At 42.5% G+C, this 14735-nt stretch overlaps 1 protein-coding gene across 6 annotated transcripts in view; it reads left to right on the top strand.

Moving 5' to 3' along the window:
- The first annotated feature begins 1642 nt into the window (after window positions 1–1642).
- Window positions 1643–14735, top strand: part of kmt2d (lysine (K)-specific methyltransferase 2D) — a 31198-nt gene continuing 18105 nt past the window's right edge. For 2 of the 6 annotated variants that reach the window (XM_034537418.1, XM_034537414.1), the window contains exons 1-31: window positions 1643–2274; window positions 4526–4608; window positions 4842–4953; window positions 5098–5300; window positions 5465–5574; window positions 5681–5843; window positions 6595–6766; window positions 6950–7064; window positions 7232–7404; window positions 7499–7800; window positions 8139–8252; window positions 8392–9179; window positions 9305–9421; window positions 9534–9647; window positions 9764–9868; window positions 9953–10134; window positions 10427–10591; window positions 10785–10894; window positions 11037–11081; window positions 11172–11357; window positions 11451–11621; window positions 11711–11833; window positions 12194–12315; window positions 12414–12549; window positions 12656–12736; window positions 12825–12902; window positions 13002–13160; window positions 13335–13404; window positions 13573–13811; window positions 14203–14276; window positions 14670–14720. In XM_034537418.1, coding sequence (XP_034393309.1) covers window positions 4560–4608; window positions 4842–4953; window positions 5098–5300; window positions 5465–5574; window positions 5681–5843; window positions 6595–6766; window positions 6950–7064; window positions 7232–7404; window positions 7499–7800; window positions 8139–8252; window positions 8392–9179; window positions 9305–9421; window positions 9534–9647; window positions 9764–9868; window positions 9953–10134; window positions 10427–10591; window positions 10785–10894; window positions 11037–11081; window positions 11172–11357; window positions 11451–11621; window positions 11711–11833; window positions 12194–12315; window positions 12414–12549; window positions 12656–12736; window positions 12825–12902; window positions 13002–13160; window positions 13335–13404; window positions 13573–13811; window positions 14203–14276; window positions 14670–14720 — 4629 coding nt within the window. In that variant the 5' untranslated portion in view covers window positions 1643–2274; window positions 4526–4559. Of the gene's footprint in view, window positions 2275–3875; window positions 4023–4525; window positions 4609–4841; window positions 4954–5097; window positions 5301–5464; window positions 5575–5680; window positions 5844–6594; window positions 6767–6949; window positions 7065–7231; window positions 7405–7498; window positions 7801–8138; window positions 8253–8391; window positions 9180–9304; window positions 9422–9533; window positions 9648–9763; window positions 9869–9952; window positions 10135–10426; window positions 10592–10784; window positions 10895–11036; window positions 11082–11171; window positions 11358–11450; window positions 11622–11710; window positions 11834–12193; window positions 12316–12413; window positions 12550–12655; window positions 12737–12824; window positions 12903–13001; window positions 13161–13334; window positions 13405–13572; window positions 13812–14202; window positions 14277–14669; window positions 14721–14735 lie in introns of those variants that run through there. The other 4 variants (XM_034537417.1, XM_034537419.1, XM_034537415.1 and 1 more) reach the window with 4 other exon arrangements.

The raw sequence follows: 14735 nt of genomic DNA, 5'->3' as shown, positions 1-14735 counted from the left end.
TCGCCACCATCATGTGGAAAAGTGAGGCTTTAATCTAAATAATGTTGGTGTGTATATATAAGCATATTTCTTACGTTTTAGCTTCAAGTCACATTTGGAAGGCAATTCTTTATTTAGTTGCATGGAGCGTCAGAAAGGCAAGATTTTTCTCATCAGCGGTCTCATATGAGCCCTGATGCCTCCTGAGGCCTCTGGACATTTGCATTACCAGATATGTTTCAGTGTAGGGTCAGCTGCAGATCACCCTGGAGTAGGTGCTTGTTCACCGCTTACATTGAAGATAATGTATTGTGTGATCACCTTTACATTTGAGACATTTAGCAGATGCTCTTAAGATTAAACCTGTGACCTTCTCACAATGGACTGTTACCCAACCTAATTTTGTGCAAGTTCACAGGATCAATCCAATGACATTCAAGTTGTACATCATGTATTGCCTACGGCTTTTTGTTCACAGAGTGGCCTATATAAGGATGGCATGGGAAGGTTGGTGTTATGATTTAAGAAAGACAATTTCTGAAAAAAAGAAAAGAAAAAAAGCTTTGAACTCATGTATCTCAGAGGACTTTTGGCTCTTATCTGCTCAACGATTGAACGTTATTACGTTATCAACATGACAACACTGGATTGAGGATTGAGAACAACTTTCTTGAACCTGTCCTTCCTGAGTCACACATGTCACTGGAACTTTCTCACAGTGATAAGGCCACCTAATGATAAAGAAGGCCTCTCTCATTCCCCCCCTGCATTATGTTCAGTATGTATCTAACATGTATTACATGAACAGATAATGTAACTGATTCATGTGATTAAGGTCTGTAAAGTGTTGAGCGGATGGTCAACATTTATGACCCAGGGTGTAATATATTGTTACACAAGATATATACAATTATCTATTTTTTTAATATTCATTCATGTGGCTTGATACAAAATGTCCAATGAATGTTAGCCTAATGACATACAAAATAAGACAATGTGGCCACACATTGAAATAACACGCAGGTGTTCTGGTTTATGGAGGTTATTATTGGTGAACCTGCTGACAACTTGGTTGAGGTTTATTTCACATCATGGTAGTTGTGAGTGATTCATTATCCTCCTCTTCCCAATCTACTCTCTGTCACTCCATCCAAATGCGCAACGCAGTGCAGTATAGTAGTCGGAGAGTACAGTATCAGAAGCTGAATAAGTCTTTAGGAACCACGTGGAATTGCTCAGACACATGTTATGTTAATTACAACATATATTTACTATAAGAAAACAAGAGCCTATAGAACTCAATTAAATCGCGGCTGATCAATACAAAAAAACTAATGCCTTCATCTGTGGGCATGTCAAAGTCGCTTTGGTTCCAAAATGATAACAATCTAATGAAAAAAATGGCTTCCCGGGAACCAAAAATCGAATGACCTAATACCTAACACTATATTTCAGTGGTCCGCGCTCAGATTAAAATCATGTGCTGTGTGCAAAATGGTTCCCGTGGCACAACGTCGAACATCACCACACTGAAGCTGTGACACGTTTCACTGGCGTCTTCTAATAAAATTACATTTGTGATCGTTGTTTTGCATGAATACATTTTTGACGTAGTTGTTATTAGCCAGTACTGCTAGAAGCAGATAGCCACTTGGCGGAACAGCCGTGTGCAGACGCAACGCAGTTTAGCGATGCTAGTGACCCATACAAGGGGACCCATGCAAAGTTGAGCTGCACATTTAGGGAGATTAATCTTTCGCACTGGACTGAAACTAAAAGAAAAACTACATTTACTGTAGTGTCAACAAAGTTTGGGGCTGTAATTTTTGGATGCACTGTTTCGTGCAAACTTGCAGTCGCTTTTAACGACCTCGCGAGCGAGATTCCAGAACAGAGCGGAGGCTAACGGTTGTTAGCCTTCAAGCTAAACACACAAGCAAGGAGACCGATAGCGGGTAGTTTTTAGGATTCACAGCATGGAGCTGGAGAGCCTTTGTCGGGACCGGTTGAAGACATGTCTCGGTGCTTACTAGTCCCCCGTCAGTAAACGACCACTCGACGCAAAGCTCAGGCTGCTGGTTAGCTAGCTAACCGTAGCATCATCCACCTAGTTAATACGCTAGCTCGCATCACCGCGCAGCCTTCCGCCGAGGTGCACTTCCCCCACTCTCCCTCCAGCCGGCTCGCCGCAGCGATAGTCCGGTACATAAAATGAAGCGAGCGTCAGCGTTTTGGGAAGCTGTGTGGCTGTTTGGCTTGTGCTGATGTACGAGGAGACGATATTGTTTTTTTGAGGTGAGCTGTTTTTTTATTATTGTGTATTTGAACTTCTTGCAGCAGATGTAGCTAAAGACACAGCAGCGCTGACCTTAGACCGGGTAGTGTAGCGCTGCTATCGTTTAGCTAACGTTAGCTGCGACCAGATGGGGGCGTCTACTTGCTGGCGAACTAGCTATGTTACCTGCGGGCTAACTTTTGGTTGATTTGTGCTTTACGTCGGCTGTGTCCACGGTATGGATCACATAGTAGTCGGTTAACTTTTTAAAAGTACACGTGCCTGCGCACGAGAGTGGGTGTATTTATTGTAGTTGCGCTTCTCAGGGATACTTTGTTGCTACGTCACCATTGGTAGTTGGTAGCTTTTCCGTTTCAGCCTGTCGCCGGTGACACGGCCGTGGCTATTTGCTGGACCAAATCAACCCTTTGAAGTCGGTGTTTACATTGAGGAGTAGTGCTTAGCGTTGCAATTATTCAACTCTAACATCTCCTTCGCTTCCACCGTAACACTGAAACAAACGGCCCATGTTATTGACGGACGTTACTCAATAAGAACCCAACGTTCACCGTGAAAGTTACACTTTAAACTCGGCGAGCAGGATGTTAAGACGTTAACTTAACGTTCGCCATCATGTCATCACTTTTGCTCTGAACAACTTCATGTGAGAGACAAAGCCTGTTTAGTCCTTGTTAATTATGACAAGTTGGGTTTTGTAAGACGTGGATTTGATGTCAAGTTTGTTGTCGAGAAGAGAGTTTGCGTTTCCATTGTTGGTGCCATCGAAGACGTTTCTCACGAGGAGGATTTATTTCACGTTAACGCGTTTATTTTGTCCATCAGCTCGGTGGCGTTCAGCCGCCAACATTGTCTTAACGTAGAGCCACACATTGTGTCGGTTAGGACAGGAGTGCAGCTATGAGGCATTTTTGGGTTGAAATGCAAAGTGCTAGTTACTGGACATGCGTTCAAAACACTCCTAAATAATCTGGACAAAGATGCATATGCGTTGTAATTGGTTTAATGTTATAATAAATTACATTATGAGCTTCATTTGTATTCTCTACTTTGTGCTGTTGTGGGTTAAAAACAACAGTGCGCTCGTTCTCGGACTGGGGTCTTCTTCCAACTGCTTCACTGAATAAATAGGAAACGTTTCGAAATGTGTTTGATATGGACAGCTCACGGGATGAGTGAAGGTGTTTGTCACTAACGAAACACTGCGAGACACTCAGCTGGAGCTATATTTCAGCGTATTGTCCTTTTGAGCCCATTAGATAAGATCATGGCGTTGCAGCATTGTTTTCTTAGTCTTTTGTTTTCTCACATTTGGAGATGCACGATGACATTAACACCCATGATATTAGACCATAAATCAAATATAACAGGCGAAATCCAAGCCGATCGGCAAGTGTTGCTTGTAAATAATTGTAATTTCCCCGTTGAAACACGTGAAATTGCATCTTGCTATTAGTTGTGTTGATAAAATAGACTGAGTCCGTCGCTGTTTGTTTTTCCGTTACGTTATTTGTGCTAATGGCGTGAATCTCACAGCGGAACTATGATGCTTGCGACAAAGGTTCTGCACGAAATAAGCTCTGCTGCAACAGGAAGTTGAACACACGGAAGTTGTGTTTTCTTTGTGTATCCCGATTTATGGTTGTTTTATTTGGGAAAACACCATTTTAGTTTCATCATTTTGTGCTTGTTCGCGCAGCTGTTTCATCGATTTGGATTATGCATTACTTGGTAAACGATAACTTGAATTGTAAGAGCGGTTTCCGACTGATCTGTCTCTCGCGCTATTTTCACGAGTTTGCGAGGAAGCTCGATTGCATTAGAGCTAACGTTAGTGAGATTAACACAGGGACATTATCTAAAGTGAGCACATATAAGCCGTGTTTAATTGGTTGCGTTGTTTGTTGTAAATCTTCTTGTGAAATGTGCTTTTGGTTGAATAGGCAGGCTGGTGTGGAGTTTTGGGAATTGCTGCTATTAATTGTTAAACTTATATTGTCTAATAAAAATCACATTTTCTGTTTTGTTAAATGGGGACCTACATACTATTTAGCTGTTCTTTTTTTATGGGAAGACACATTTATTACCCTTTTCACCCAATTATCATCTCTATTCAGTGATAACACACCTGATGTTAATGGCATAGCTATAGTTATCAGATATAATGTCCACACGTTTTTTGCATCCCGTGAATAGTTTCATTAAACTATTCTTCTGATAAAGTTTTACAAGTTGATTGTACTCAAATTGCAGATCTCTGTCAAGGAGGTCAAAATCAGTACGGGGAATGGACGAGCAGAAATCAAACTGCGAAGAAAATGACTCTGAACCAACAGGTAATGTGTTGTGTTTAAAACGTTCCCCATGTCGCTACATCATCCATTATCAATGTGCCTTTGCTCTGAAAAAAAAAGTGCATATGGTTCTAAATGTGTACATTTTGTTGGGATTTATTGAGATTTACAATGTATTAAAGGTGATAATGGCAGGTTCATTAATAGGGGTTTGGTAAAAGCAATGTATTCCCATTATATAAAGTGATGTTTTCTTTGTCTTTTTCATTCTCTAGCTGATGACAATGCCCCTTCAAAGCAGCTTGTCCCCTTTGAGGAGGAGTCCAAAGCCCTCCTTGGTGCTGAGGGCTTGTCTGGTGCTACTGCAGCCTCGTCCAGCAAACCTGTGTAAGTTATTGATTCAGATTATTATTTTTTTAATGATATGAGCCACACTGTTATACTACTATATCCCAAGAAGCTGATCATTGTTGGCACCACCAAAAACAGAATCTCTACTCGTGTTTTAAACAATCACGTTTGACTGTACAGAGAGAGCGTTCAAGCCTGTGCGCTTTGTAACTGTGTGGAGAGGAGCCTGCATGGACAGCGGGAACTGAGACACTTTGGGCCATTTTCTGAGAGGCCAACCCTCAAGCCATCAGCTTCCCCACTGCCACAGCCCGGGAATGATGACCTGTCTTCCATTGGATTTTTCGACTCCCCCTATCTGACGTCACTCTTCGACGACTCAGGTTGAACTCAAAACATTATGCTATTGTATTTAATTTGTGTACAATAAATTAATTATGAAATATACTCCATTGATCAGGAATGCAGCACACATGTAGACTTGATGTTTTGTTAGGAATTTACCTGATGTGCTTTTTTATTTATAAAAAACAAACAAAAAAAACAGGGGGTTGTGCAGTTCATCACTGGTGTGCGGTGTGGTCGGAGGGAGTGAAGCGGATGGAGAATGAGGAGCTGGAAGACGTGGATAAGGCCGTTATCTCAGGGACACAGCGGGTAAGTGCACTGTCCATAGACTTGAATAAACTGGTATCGAGTGAGAATATAGGGATTAACAGGCTTCCTTCACAAAATCTTACTCGTTGGCATTGGTTTGTTCCAGCTTTGCGAATACTGCAAAAGGCTGGGCGCAACCATTCGATGCCATGCTGAGGGCTGCACGCGGTTCTACCACTTCCCCTGCTCAGCAGCCAGTGGATCCTTCCAGTCCATGAAGCAGTTGGTCCTCCTTTGTCCAGAGCACATAGACAAGGCAGAGGAGTTGGGTAAGAGAACCAAATATCTTTGTCAAAGTTGTAATATCCTTACTTAAGGCATGCACACAGTAAAGCTTTGTTTATAGAAGTATAAACCGCCTCCACAGATGGCGCACAAGCTACAAGCACACACAAAGGCGTTTATGCTCAATGCGTTGTTCGTTGAATTATTCTCTGCAATGCAAGAGGGGGTAAGAACACAATGTACTGTGAATAATCAAAAAGTCAATGTGTGTAACTTGCAAAATGGCATACTCCACAATGGCGAGGAGGAATTGTAATTAATGTTATCTCATATTTATGGACTACATAATTGCCTTAATACAAGTATGCAACTACATGTATCATGTATTACATGCTCTATAAAGAAACAAAGGTTGAATAGCCTGTAAACAATTTTATTTGGCTAGCAAAATATATACCTCAATGAAGTTTTTTTTTTAAGGCCAAGGAACAACAATTCTGAGGTGCCCGACCAAGTGCCGCGACCACTTGTGGAGCCTTAGCGTACAACTTGATGATTACATAATTTGCTGGCACATAGCTTGAAAACAATCGTTGGTAATGGTCTCTTGAAAAAGTTGGAATGTTTTTGACTTTTCTTAGTTTGCGTAACAAAACATCAGGTGGCTACAGGCTACCTTCATTGTATTTTTTTTTCCTTCTGCTTTCATATTGAACTAAGAAAGAGAGAAAAAAAAAAAAGTTAATGGTGCCAGTATAAATGTATTCACCCTGGATGGAATGTTTTATTTTACAGCAGGTGAGGAGTCTTGGTGTGCAGTGTGTGATTCAGCAGGGGAGCTCACGGACTTGCTGTTCTGTACGGGTTGTGGCCAACATTATCATGCGGCCTGTCTTGAGATCGGTGCCACGCCCATCCAAAGGGCAGGATGGCAGTGCCCAGAGTGTAAAGTGTGTCAGACTTGCAGGTAAGTCAAACTGTAGATAATCAGATACTATAATAATAAGATGCACTATAATAGTGAATCAGATGTAGTCCTGAATGTTTTGCATTATATTTAAAAAAAGAAAAAAGTACTCCCATTTGTTCTATTTTACTTAAGCTTTATTTCCCATTTTAAGAGCAGTGTCTTTACTCCTCATTTTCTTAGACGACCAGGAGAAGACTCAAAAATGTTGGTATGTGATGCCTGTGATAAGGGCTACCACACCTTCTGTCTCCAGCCAGCCATGGATTCTCTTCCCTCTGACCCATGGAAATGCAGAGTAAGTCATATTTGTCTTTAACTTTGGTACAAAGAGATGCCCTTACCTCAGAAACCTACTGTTAAGAGCAAGCTCAGAAATTACCAGTGTATTTAAAAGAGACCTTGTCTTCACGTGATTTTTTGGGATCATATGGTTTATATTTTACACCCATTTGTAATTTTCAGAGGTGTCGTGTATGTACGGAGTGTGGCGTCCGTGGACTGGTATTGCCAGGTGTGGCCCAGTGGTTTGACAACTACGCCGTGTGTGAGGGCTGCCAGCGTCACCGCAGCTGTGGCGTGTGCAGCAAAGCTGCCAACCCATCTGTCACTCTGCTGTGCTGCAGCATGTGCCGCAGGTTTGTTTGATGCAAAAGTGCAATAGCGTTGATTAATGGCTTGTCACTCATATTATCATTACATATTTTGTTGATCATCTCTTTATTGTCTTAGGTGGGTGCACAGTGAGTGCGCTTTGCTGGGGGAGCTTTCAGAAGCCAAGTGCATTTGCCGGCTTTGCAAGGAGGATGAGCAGCAGCCAGTCACTCAACCATACACAGCGGAGACACAAACCAGAGAGGCGTCCGAGGAGACGGGAGGGCATGTGAATTCGGTGGAGATGACAATCCAAACAGACACAGACATGGTGACAGAAGAGCACACAGACTTATCAGAGGTGACACCAGGACAGAAAGATGCATCAAAGATGGTTCAGGCTGAAGCCATAACTGATGAAGAGGCTCCAATGGGCTTGGGTAAGTCTGAGTCACACACAACATAAGACAAAGCTTACGAGATTTGCTTTTCATTAGTTTTATGGGACTAGTAAAAGAATGCAGCTTGTTTATGTTGACTGCATCTTGACCAATAAGATAACCCACTTCTTTCACTTATTATTTCTAAATGTAGCACTTGAAGTAGATCAGCATATTCAATGAAGTATATGTATTGCATGATCAGTGCAATTTTTGGGTTGTATCCATATGGTTAAATGCACCTGTTGCGACTCGCTGCTATAAAGTATTGGCGAAGTAAATGTAGTGTATTTTATGTCTGAAATGGGATGCTGAAAGTTAACTACTTTTTGCTTTAGGGGTGGAGTCTGCAGTTGGTGAGTCAACACATGGGGAGAAAATCAAGGAGGTACAGGTAGCAACAGAAGGATTGACTTCTGAGGCAACCGTTGTTCCACTTGGGTCCACCACAGGTAAACTGAGAAAGCACTGTAGACATATTTGAAAATGAACACAATGTACTTTATTATTTGTATGATGGTATGCCGTAACTAATGATAGATTTATAAATGTTTACACTAATAACCACACATTCCATAATCTCAAATCTAGAACAAGGGGCCTCTTGTCTTCCTGCTGATGAAGAGAGAGCAGAAGAGGATGTCAGCCAGGTGACTGAATCCACCCGTTCCCAGGACCCCACAGCAGAGACACAGTGTGACAACCTTAGAGTAGAACCAACACCATTGTCACATCAGGGCCCTGAAAGTATGCAGGTGGAGAAGGAGACGCAGGAGGTCACTCCCTCAGTGGAACAAGAAGTAGCACCAGAGTTATTAAACAATGGTTCTGAGTGCACGCCTATCACAGAACCATTAAGTAATGATCCACCAAAGTTACCAGCTTCTCCTGCCTCTTTGGATAAAACGGAGCATTTGCCCATGGATAATCGTCAGGAAAGTCCATGCCAGGACCCCCAGTCTCCTTCTTCTTTATCAGTAGACACACAAGAGGTTCTCTCTTCTATGGAAATAGGTGGGAGGTTACTACCCCACTCTGAGGAGGAGGATGATGAAGAAGAGTATGATGAGCATATGAGAGGAGAAGGACTTCATGAGGACATAAAGCAGGAACTGCAGGAGCAAGAGGTTAAGAGGGAATTGCTGCTGGACGAGATGTCCTATATGAGCCACGGAGATGAGAGCAGCAGTGGCTTTTTGGGCTCTCCAGGAGAACACGATCCTCAGCTCTCCATGGAGTTTGGCCTTTTACCCACTAGCCACTCACACACAGATAATCTGCTCTCTGAGACCGATGACTCGCTTCCCTTTGAACCCTTCAGTAGCGACAGAGAGAAGGTGAAACGGAGAGGATCCCCAGGCCGCTCACGGGTCAAACAGGTGAGGTCAACATTTAGTTCTGTTTTATTGAGTGATTTTTGCTTTAACCTTTTCGTTTTTGAGATTTCATTGTTACATTTTCAGAATACAACTTAATATTTAAATGTTTTTTCCTTGGTCTTAAGGGGCGAAGCAATAGTTTTCCTGGGAAGCGTAGACCTCGAGGTGGTGGTGGTGGAGGGAGAGGGCGTGGTGGGAGGTCACGCCTCAAAGCCATGGCCTCCTGCATTGATGCTTTCTTGGTGAGCTGTATTTTTATATTCTTTATAATGTAGTCATAACTATTTTCATTACTTGTCATTTAATGATGCATGTTGGCAGTATGTTTACAACTATTTATTCCCTTGTTCACAGCTAAGCATGGCCACAGAAACGGGACTAAATAAGGAGGAAGACGATGAGGAAGATGACACAATGCAGAACACAGTGGTCCTTTTTTCTAACACTGATAAATTCGTTCTGCTCCAGGTACAGCTCTTTTTGTAGAGTGACATTTTTAATTGTGTGGCAACAACACAGTTGCCACATTCAAATGAAATGCAAATCCTCTTTGTTTCTAAAAATATTACTCTCCTCTGTTTCAGGATATGTGTGTTGTGTGTGGCAGTTTTGGAAAGGGTGCGGAGGGGCAGTTATTGGCTTGTGCTCAGTGTGCCCAGTGTTACCATCCGTACTGTGTGAACAGCAAAGTAAGCAAAACGTTATCCTTACATATTTTATTTTATTTTTACCCTATTTTTTTATAGATTGATTAAACCTGATGTCTTTTGTAGATCACCAAGACGATGCTCCGTAAGGGCTGGCGCTGTTTGGAATGTATTGTGTGCGAGATGTGTGGAAAGGCTTCGGACCCCTCTCGTCTGCTGCTGTGTGATGACTGTGATGTCAGCTATCACACCTACTGCTTGGACCCACCCCTGCACAATGTTCCCAAGGGTGGTTGGAAGTGCAAATGGTAAAAAAAAAAAAGAAAAAAAGTAAACCCTTTGAGCACAATGCTTCATTCAGTCTTGTAGCTTTAAATGGGGTCAAATGGAAATGACTACATGTACATTTGCATATTATGTAAAACACTCATATCTCAGCCCTGCATTAACAATTCAGAGGCCCATCTCGCTGCCGCTTGCTTCTGTAGCAACAGAGAAGCTGCTGCTCCTTTTTCAATGTCTTCATTTAAAAACATAGAATAAAAACACTTTCATGCGGGCTGTAAATTTGTTACACAGTGCTTCACTACTTCTGTGCAGGTGTGTATGTTGTGTGCAGTGTGGTTCCAACTCCCCGGGTTTCCACTGTGAGTGGCAGAACAACTACACCCACTGTGGCCCCTGTGCCAGCCTCGTCACTTGTCCGGTATGCAGAGAGAACTTTATGGAGGAGGAGCTGCTGCTGCAGTGTCAGTACTGTGATCGGTGAGTGCTGCTCATTAGAACTACACACACGCACTCCAGACACAAACAGGTATTCATGAGACTGCAGCTAATGAAGACTAGCGGGGAATGGATTATTTATAAATTTTTTCACATCATGAATTATTCCATAACATCTTTGATTCGCAATGTGATTTGTTATGAAAAGTATGTGTATGTCTGTGTGCCTGTGCAGCTGGGTCCATGCCGTCTGTGAGAGTTTGTACACAGAGGATGAGGTGGAACAAGCTTCTGATGAGGGCTTTGCATGCACATCCTGCTCCGCATATGTTCCAAAACCCATGGGTAAGTCCCAGAACGACACTGTTTTAAAACTGAAGATGCACTGTAGATTATGGTTTCAAAAATATACCCAGGATATTCTCATATTTACTACTGACATGATTTTACTTTGCTTTCTCTACCTGATGTTTGCCTTTGTTCACAGTAGTAGAGTCAGCCATTATGGCTTCGATAAAGATCAAAGAACCAGGTCAGTGAATTTAGCTTGTTCATGTTTATTATCACAAGCACATGAAGCGTGGTCGTCACAAGTCACTCATTTACAAATGTCAATTTGCAGAACCCCAGTTCTACCGGTTGGAGGGTGTGTGGCTGACGGAGTCGGGTATGTCCCTGCTTCGCAGCATCTCCATGTCTCCCCTGCATAAGAGGCGGCAGCGTCGCTCCCGTCTCGGCACTCTGTGCTGTGAAGGAGGTCCTGATGGAATGGATCTAAGGGAAGTCGAAGAAGGGGAGGATGGAAAAGGTGTGCACACTCCGCACATCTAGTGGTGTCTATGTGTTTTTCCTTTTTTAATGCCAGACTTTTTGCAAATTCAATGTTATCTTGTATATCTAGGCTGTGGGGAACCCATGGAATGTGAATCCAAGATGGAGAACCCTGGGAGCCCTGACAGAGATGGAGGTGCAGAGGGAGGCACTGAAGGCATGGCTGACTGCGAGGGCCTCAAAGGAGAAACAGGGGAGATGGATGATAGTAAAAAAAGAAAGCGGAAACCCTACAGGCCTGGTAAGCCACCCATAATTTCACAAAACAACTTGTAACATCCACAAAGATGTCTGAGCATTAACAACATATTCAAATATAAATTGCTATAGGAATTGGAGGCTTCATGGTGCGACAAAGGAAGTGTCACACACGAATGAAGAAAGAATTTTTTGCCCAGTTGGCTGGAGAGACTACATTAGATGGACAGCCAATAGAGAGAACCATTGACGAAGGTTGGTGACAAACGACATCTGAATTTCATTTAATCAAATGTTTAAATAAAAATAAATCCAGAAAGTAGAAGTGATTAATAAGGGTGGGGGTTCAGTGCTTTACTTATTTTGATAGTTAGTTCCTTCAAGCCAACATTAGCTTTGTGTGAACAAAGAACAAAGGCAACAAAAATGCAGGGTCATCTAGAAGAAAGTTAGCCCTGGCTTAACTGTCACTACAATGCCATGTCATTCATCAAGGCATTAAAGCAGCAAGCCCCCACCAACCAACCCCTTGCATTTTTTTTAATTTTTTTTTTTTTTACACGGCTCCTATTAGTTTTTTTGTGAATACTGAATTGCATGGTTATATATGCATAGGACCTCACCCTGACACAGATAACATAATGGACCCTAAACCAGTGGAGGGCGAGGAACAGGCCAAGAAACGTCGGGGACGGAAGAAAAGCAAACTTGAGGACATGTTTCCATCCTATCTCCAGGTTTTTAAGTCTCTCTGCCCCATGCTTTACACAGTTTTGAAACGTATGGTATCAAGAGACATAATGTTCACATCTGAAATGTTTGTAATTCGCTGCAGGAGGCTTTCTTTGGGAAGACACTAATAGACATGAGTAAGAAAGCTGCGATGATACCTCCTGGCCAGAGGCCAGGCGCATGCCCGGTCCGACCTTCATTGCCAGCGCCGTCAGGGGTCAGAACTACAGCCCCAGAGAGTAAGAGCACTAACTTTACCTATAGCACACTAAACTAGGCAAATTAATTGTGACACTGGGTGTGGAAAAGATTAGTACTTTTGTGACCTTTTGTGCTTCTCACTAGCTGAGGATCGTGTGGTGAAAGATAATTTTCCTCTCAAGCAAGAAGGGGGTGATGCCTCTCAGGCTCAGGGAGAAGGTGCAGGTAAGTGCCTGTTTGGATGCCTTTCTACTGGTACATTGTTATGGTCTTGAGGTGATTTTAAGGTTGGTTTAAAATGATAAATTCTTAGGAGTTTCTGCACCATCCTCATCGCTGAAGGATCAGGCGTCAAGTGATCCGCACGCCTCTGATGCAGAAAAACGTGAAGGTAGTGCCCCGACTTTGGTCTAAACTGTATGCAACATTAACTTGACTACTAACCTGATGTTAGTGTCATACCTTAAATGCGGTTCTCCTTGCGTGACAGGTCTTCCGCAAGGGATGGAGAGTCAGGACTCTGAGCAGTTCTTCAGAAAGGTTCTGGGAGTGTCAGATGGCTCCTCTTTGGGGGGAATGAAGCCCATCTTGGAGGGCAGTAAGGGAGAACTCAATTCTAGCGCTCTGCCGCAGAGAGCTCTCCTCTCAGGTGGGCATGTCTGCATATGATCATTAAAACCTTTTCACTTGGGTTCAAAACCATATTTATTGTATGATTTAGTACAATGAAAAACTAATAATATTAAAACTTTGGTAATGACTAGTACAAGTAAGATTTTAGTGAAGTTTGACTTGAGATTAAAACATGTGAAATCTTTACCAGGTTCCCTGCCCTCAGCTGGAATGATGGATGCTTTTCCTGGTCTCACTCAGTCACCGTTCTTTGATATGCGGTAGGACCAATACGCAATTGCCTAGGGATTATTATTTTACAATAATTTGCAGTGTTTACAATTATCACATCTCATGCTGTAGATCATAGTGTCGAAGCATACACACTTATTGTTTAATTGAAGTACTTGATTCTTATATAAGACAATAACATCTAATATGGGGTACAGGGATCGAGGAGGACTGTTCAGTCCAGATGGGGGTGATGAGAGCCCCTGGGCCACTCCCTCTACCCCAGCAACCCCCTCCTCCCCATCAACCCTCACTGAGGCAGAGGGCGATGGGCTGTCCTACAACCAACGCAGTCTCCAGCGCTGGGAGAAAGATGAGGAGCTGGGAGAACTTTCAACTATTTCCCCTGTGCTTTATGCTAATACCAACTTTCCCACTCTCAAACAGGACTACCCAGGTGAGTGTGGAAGAAATACTATCACAATATGTACAACATCTTATGAGACCAAACAGACCTAATACTTTTTTAATGTAAGGTTTTTATATTGGTTAGATATTCAGCGGCTATTACACATTCAAGCAGAGCATCGGCTTATCGATCACCGGCTAGTCCATGTTGATGTGTCCTTGGGCAAGACACTTAACCCCAAATTGCTCCCGTAGCTGTGCCTACGGTGTGTGAATGTTAGTTAGTCCTGATGGGCATGTGGCACCTTGTATGTTGGCTCCTCCCATCAGTGTATGAATGGGTGAATGATGTCATGTAGTGTTAAAGTGCTTTGAGTGGACGGAAGACTAGAAAAGCTCTATTCAAGTACATTTACCATTTACATTTCTCCTGTGCACAGACTGGGCTAGTCGCTGTAAGCAAATCATGAAGGTCTGGAGGAAGGTGTCAGCTGCTGACAAGGTTCCATATCTGGTAGGTTCTCAAATTATTGTTTTATTTGGATTCTTATTAACTCAACAATCATTTCCTGCAGTTAACTTTTGGCACACATTTCTAAAATGTAGTCAAAAAGATGCCGGGCTCTTGATATTTTGTGTTTGAATTGTCCCTTGTGGCTTATGGTACCATCACTGTTATGCAGAAAGCCTCGAGTGAAAAATTACCAACACAGAAATATAGGAAACTGATCGGTACTGCTTATTGGAACCCCAATGAGAAATTTGGCATTAAGATTATCTTGATTCAGCCTACAGCATGTAGGATATTTCTGCAATTAAACAAAAGAAATGTAAAATTATTAAGTCATACTTTTTGTTATGCAGAAGTAAGAATTACATTTTATATTCTTTCATATGCTTTTTGTAGCAAAAGGCCAAAGATAACCGAGCAGCTCAGAGGATCAACAAGGCGCAGAAGGTGATTATAGCGGCA

The sequence above is a fragment of the Cyclopterus lumpus genome, chromosome 7 (assembly GCF_009769545.1).
Source record: "Cyclopterus lumpus isolate fCycLum1 chromosome 7, fCycLum1.pri, whole genome shotgun sequence".
Taxonomy (NCBI): domain Eukaryota; kingdom Metazoa; phylum Chordata; class Actinopteri; order Perciformes; family Cyclopteridae; genus Cyclopterus; species Cyclopterus lumpus.
Note: the sequence above shows the minus strand (reverse complement) of the source record. Positions and strands in the feature narration are given on the sequence as shown.